The sequence below is a fragment of the Vigna unguiculata genome, chromosome 6 (genome assembly GCF_004118075.2).
Source record: "Vigna unguiculata cultivar IT97K-499-35 chromosome 6, ASM411807v1, whole genome shotgun sequence".
Lineage (NCBI taxonomy): Eukaryota > Viridiplantae > Streptophyta > Magnoliopsida > Fabales > Fabaceae > Vigna > Vigna unguiculata.
The window spans coordinates 15069432-15075431 of record NC_040284.1 but is presented as its reverse complement, the minus strand read 5'-3'; the positions used below and the strand labels follow the sequence as shown (position 1 = coordinate 15075431).

The 6000-nt window shown below is 31.5% G+C and overlaps 1 protein-coding gene across 1 annotated transcript; it reads left to right on the top strand.

Moving 5' to 3' along the window:
• The first annotated feature begins 1058 nt into the window (after positions 1-1058).
• LOC114186835 (feruloyl CoA ortho-hydroxylase 2-like) lies at positions 1059-2911 on the top strand. The gene is made up of 2 exons (XM_028074878.1): positions 1059-1628; positions 2107-2911. The coding sequence occupies exons 1-2, from the start codon at positions 1147-1149 to the stop codon at positions 2681-2683; spliced, it is 1059 nt and encodes a 352-aa protein (XP_027930679.1). The 5' UTR covers positions 1059-1146; the 3' UTR covers positions 2684-2911.
• The last annotated feature ends 3089 nt before the right edge of the window (positions 2912-6000 follow it).

The following is a 6000-nucleotide window of genomic DNA, read 5'->3' as shown; positions in this document are numbered from 1 at the left end:
GCATTTAAGAATCATAAATTCTCCAACACTATTATTATTCATCACTCCTTCATATCTATTTTCTACAACACCAATAAATTTAATAGAGATGAAGGAAACTGACTTACCAAAATCCTTGAACATTCCTCTTACACCAAATAACCCACAATAGAAAAATTTATACATACTAAAGTTTAGAACTACAACAGAAAAAAAAAAAAAAGAATTCATAAGAGCATAAAATAACTAAGTATCTATACACTATCATGGATATTCATGGCAATATGGTGCTCCTTAGTTTGGCTTCTTCCATTCAAAATGTAACGATATGTATATATCATAATATGACGAACTTGATATCCATTGTCAACGTAAAAAAATAATTTCATTTGTGAAAGTATCTTTAATATATATTATATAATTCTCTTTTTCTTTTTCTCCTTCTAGATGCTACGTAGGCACATGGCTCCACCATGAATATTCGGAATAAAACAATTCCATAAAATCTCCAATCAAACTTTTGTGTTGACTTATATCAAACTTTATATTTTTTAACTATTATTATTAGACCTTATTGGATAAGGAAATGCAACGACTGGGGCAGTATTTATTGAATCTTCATCAACTAATGTCACCAGATATGGTGCAACATGCACACTATACTGTTTTCACGGCTACACTTTTATTTATTTATTTATTTATTAGTTTATGAAATCTAACAAAAACTATAAGGTATGAGAATTTATGATTTCAATTCCTCCACTGAAAATTTAAAGATATAAGTTGATTTGGTAAATTTAAAATAAAAAAAAAATATAGAAGAGACTCTTAGTTTAATTCTTCTTTTAAAAATATTAACTATTAACATTACGGCTGGCCAGTTTAATGAAAAAAAAAACACTGATATTTTGACACACATTTTTTACTATCATTTAATATTATCTTTTATTATTATTATTTTTTTTAAATATGTAAAAATTAACATTTATTAAGATTATTTTATCCTTTTAAAATCGTTAAATGATTGTCGGTGTGAAAGAACTTCTTACAAAAAAATATGAAGATACACCATGGAAAGTAAAAGAGTGCAACTGGTTATAACTGCTTCCTTTTATTCTCAACTGTTCATAAATCCAACTATTATCTTTTCCTCTATTCTACTTTCCCATGGCTTCCACTCTCTCCAATCTCACTTATTTCTTGGTGAATCAAGCGAATGGAGTAAAGGGTCTTGCTGATCTGAACCTCCCAACTGTTCCTCCCCAATACATTCAACCTCTCCAAGCTAGATTAGATCACTCCAAAATTATCCCTCGGAAATCAATACCCATCGTTGATTTCACCAACTGGGAAGACCCAGATGTTCAAAATTCCATTTTTGATGCTGCAACCGACTGGGGTTTCTTCCAAATCGTGAACCATGGGATACCCTTTAAGGTTATTGATGATCTCAAGGCTACTGTGCACAGATTCTTTGAATTGCCAGCTGAGGAAAAGAAGAGCCTCAAAGAGAACTCACCCCCTGAAGTTGTCAGATTAGGCACCAGTTTTAGCCCCCATGCTGAGATGGTTTTGGAGTGGAAAGATTATCTGCAACTTGTGTATGCCTCAGAGGAAAAAATTCATGCACACTGGCCTGTAATATGCAAGTAAGTGGCAGTTCTTAACACCTCTGATTTTTCTCTAATTCATGACACTAGCATCATCTACAAGGACAACACTATTGTTCTGCTGTAATCTTAGAGCTTTATAACATTTAATCTTAATTCATACATTGGAATGGAATGTTATTTCTAGGAGTACAGGATGACAAGAAAAATTGTATTTGATTTTAGTTTATCCAATGTTGTATGTAGGCAACAGAAAGGAAAGTGTTATAAAAGAAAAATGAAGGGTTGTCTCAAACCTATTGTGTGACTGTAAGTTTATGCGCTTAGTGTAGGATAAATTTGGTATGGTTAAGTACATGGTTTGTGCCTTCATAATATGAATCCACCATGAACTCAGAGCTGATGAGCACAAGAGAGAAGAGAAATGATGTGCAATTTGAATTTGACCCTTTATTATTATGATACAAGTGTTTTTTTCTCTCACAAGTATGTGGTTCATTTACTGGTTTTTATGCAGGGATGAGGCAGTGGAATATATGAAGCATTGTGAAGTTTTAATTAGAAAACTGCTAAAGGTGCTTCTTAAGAAACTGAATGTGGAGGAGTTAGATGAAGCAAGAGAAGACACTCTAATGGGTTCAATGATATTGGGATTCAATTACTACCCAGCATGCCCTGAGCCTGAAATTGTATCAGGGGTATCCCCTCATTCTGACATATCATCAATCACTGTTCTTCTGCAAGATGACATTGGAGGGCTTTATGTTAGAGACAGTGATGATGGAGAGAGTTGGATCTATGTTCCTCCTGTTGAGGGTGCATTGGTGATCAATATTGGGGATGTGTTGCAGATAATGAGCAATGACAGATATAAAAGCATAGAGCATAGAGTGATTGCAAATAAAAGGAAAACCAGAATCTCTATTCCAATATTTGTGAACCCAAAACCTGATGCTGTTATTGGTCCTTTGTCAGAAGTATTGGAAATCGGTGATAAACCAAAATATAAACAGCTTTTGTTCTCTGACTATTTCAAGCATTTCTTCAGCAAGCCTCATGATGGGAAGAAAACTATTGAATTTGCCATGATATGATTGTAGGATTGTGGTGTTGGTTGACACTGCTTGAAGGTGTTTGAAGTGTAGATCTTCTTTAACTGCATTCCTGCATATGCTACACATTGAAGCAGAAAATGCAATAACTTGTATGTGGTCAGACAGAAAAGTTATAGTGGATTATGTAATAATACCTTTATTGTAATGGTCAGTTATGGCTTCTTTACAGTTTTTATAAACATTTATGTCCCTCCTCTGCTTAGGCCACACCATTGTCACTATGTCTTCTCTTTTCTATCTTTCCTCCAATGATTTATTTCCCCCAATTATTGTTGCACAAAGCTTTATTACCGGTAATATGAACACCACATATCCAAAAAGTTATACAATAATGGAGAACAATTAAAGAAAGAGGGGAAATCATGAAAAAGAATGTTCAAGAGAGAAAGAGGACTTAGTTTCAAACAGAAATTTTAAAAATAAGTAGGAAACTAGTTTCATCCTAGTCCACACTATCAATATAATATATTATACTTTAAATATATGGTTCTAATTATATAGCATAAATAATAGTCTTAGTTGTATGAAACTTAATTTCATTATTTTTGTTTCAACTTAGTTGATGGTTAAGGTAATTGAATAGGTGTTTAGTTTTTAATAATAAATACGTTTGTTTATTAAATGAAAACGTTAAAATACAATTTATCTTCTATTGATATATAGTCAAAACTATGAATTTAGAGTACAGATAGTTGAGATAATTGTAAGTAGGGATGACAAAAATATCCGTCCCACAGATATCTGCAGATAAAATCTGCGGCGGATAGTTACTATCCGCAGGTATTTATTATCCACGAGTAGCGGGTAACGAGTATTTTAATACCCCCTTATAAACGGGTCGAGTACGAGTATCATACTATCCGTACTTGTGGGTATCCGTTACCCGCAAAAAATTAAAATTAAAATTAAATTTATATTTTATTAAGTTAAATTTAATTAAAATTAAAATTAACAGTATATTATTATGTCAAATTTAATTATGTTGACATGAGAATCCAATGTGGTTTGCTTCTTGAAGATTTGATGAATAATTAAATGAAGCATTTTGAACTATCTTGAAGCCATTACCATTGGAATGAAGTCTACATTGATGAAGGAAAGAAGATTTTATGATATCCATGTTGATACTATCCATTGTAACTACATGTGCTCTCCATGTAGTCACATCATTAAGAAAGGGCATTTGAAGTTTGTAATTCATTTTGTAGACCTTGTAGCATTAATTAGATGTATTTGTTCTTAGGTGTGTCTTTTAATCTGTTGAATAGTTTTTCAACAGGTTAAAATGTCTCTTTTAATCTGTTGAATGGTTTTTTTAATAGGTTAAAAGGTTGGCTGTAGTAGTCTTAAACTACAACAAATTCAATCAGTTGATTTAGTTTTTAATCGACTGATTTCACTTAAGTCAAATGAAATCAACCGATTGATTTGAAAATCAACCTGTTGAATTTCGTAACAGTTTGACTATAAAAGCTGTGATTTTCGAAAGAAAGGTAAGTTGATCATTTTAGAGCACGATTTTGTTCTAGAAACTTGTGGAAACTCTCTCCTTTGTGATCATACGTTTTGCAACTGTTGAAGATTGATCTTGGATCAATTCTTGGAGTTTTTGGCTTGGTTTGAAGCTTGGAGAAAGTGGTTTGTGGTAGGATGGCTTGTGCTACCACTGAGGTTTGATCTTTCTCAAGCTTTGTGTGTGTGCCTGATGGTTTTCCAAGTCTGCAAGAGGGTTCTTGTTGTGTTGATGTGACTCTTGTGTGATTCAAGAGTCTTTTATGGTGATTTTGCATATTTTGGAAGTGTAAGGGTGGATACTTTGTAAAACTTTTGAAATAGTGCAAAGTCAAGCTAAGGTTGCCTTGACAAACTGGATGTAGCTCAGGTTTGAGTGAACCAGTATAAAAATCTTGTGGTGTCCTCTCTTCTCTAACCTTTCTCTCTTGCATTTTCATTTTAAAGTTTAAAGAACTTGTGCTTTAATCATCTTTTTCATGTTCTTGCATACTTTCATGGCATCTATAACATTGAGCATGTTTGTATAATCATTTGGAACTGGTCTTGATCATTCTTGAGCATTGTTTCTGGTTTAAAATTCAAATTCGCATTTCTGCATTTTCCTAGTATTTCAGTCGACTGTTTTTCTGTTTCAATCGATTGATTATACCAGAACAAAATCTGTTCAGTAAAATCAATTTGTTAACTCTGTTTTTGATCGATTGAAAGTGTACAGTTCAGTACTGTTTGCATCCTAACTTGGTGATCTATTTGATTCAATTAAAGGTGGTTTTTAGTTTGCAAAGATAGCCTAAATTTTTAACTAGCCAATTCAACCCCCCCTTCTTGGCTTTTCAACCATTTCAAAACTAACAAATTATAATTAAAATTTATATTTCACTTTTATAATTTTATATTAAAAAAATTATAAAATATATATTTTCTTAAATATTTGCGGGTATCGGGTATCCACGGGTACCCGCGGGTTTTAAAAATATCCGCGGATATTTTTTAAGCAGATACCCGATGGGTAAAAAGGCGGGTAGTGGGCGGATATTTTTTTGGCGGGTCGAGTTGCGGGTAGGCAGTATCCGTGTCCGACCCGACCTGTTGCCATTCCTAATTGTAAGGTTAACTAGTATTTCTACCCGTGCAACGCACGGGGATATCGAATTTTAAAATTAAAAATTACGGTATATTTATTAAATTAATTTGAAATGATAAAAATATAATTAAATTTAATATAAATTTTATTTTATAAAATTCAATAATAATATTTTAATTGATTTTATAATAAGAATGTATTTAAGTTATTTAAATATATTTTTAATAAAATGTATTATATATAATTATTTTAAATAATATATTAAGATTTAGATAATTAAAATTAAGAAATCAAATTTAATTTTGAATGAAATATTGAGTAAAAAATGTAAAAAAATATAAGAATTGTTTCTCTAATAATAAAAATGATGGACGATATAGAAATTATTGAGTAGACTTAATAAAGATACAAACATTAGACGATACAAAAAATGTGAAGAGCAAGCGATATAAAGCTACAAATAATAGATCGTGCATATAAATGTAATGTTTAATTAGTCAGATAGTACTCACTCTCTTTAGATGTGTCAGTTTGGTACTCACTTTTAAAAATGTGTCAATCTAATCCCAACTTTTGAAAAAATGTCTCAATTAGGTTCCTTTCTGTTATGAATTAATGGTCGTCCATTGATTTATACAATTACTCATATGATTGATAATCATATTATTCATTACTCTTTATGATGTAATATTTTGTA

Bases quoted from the DNA above. Each gene is read 5' to 3' on its own strand.
- LOC114186835 (XM_028074878.1), top strand. From the start codon at position 1,147: ATGGCTTCCACTCTCTCCAATCTCACTTATTTCTTGGTGAATCAAGCG. The intron at 1,629-2,106 runs GTAAGTGGCAGT...GTTTTTATGCAG, and splicing joins CACTGGCCTGTAATATGCAA to GGATGAGGCAGTGGAATATA.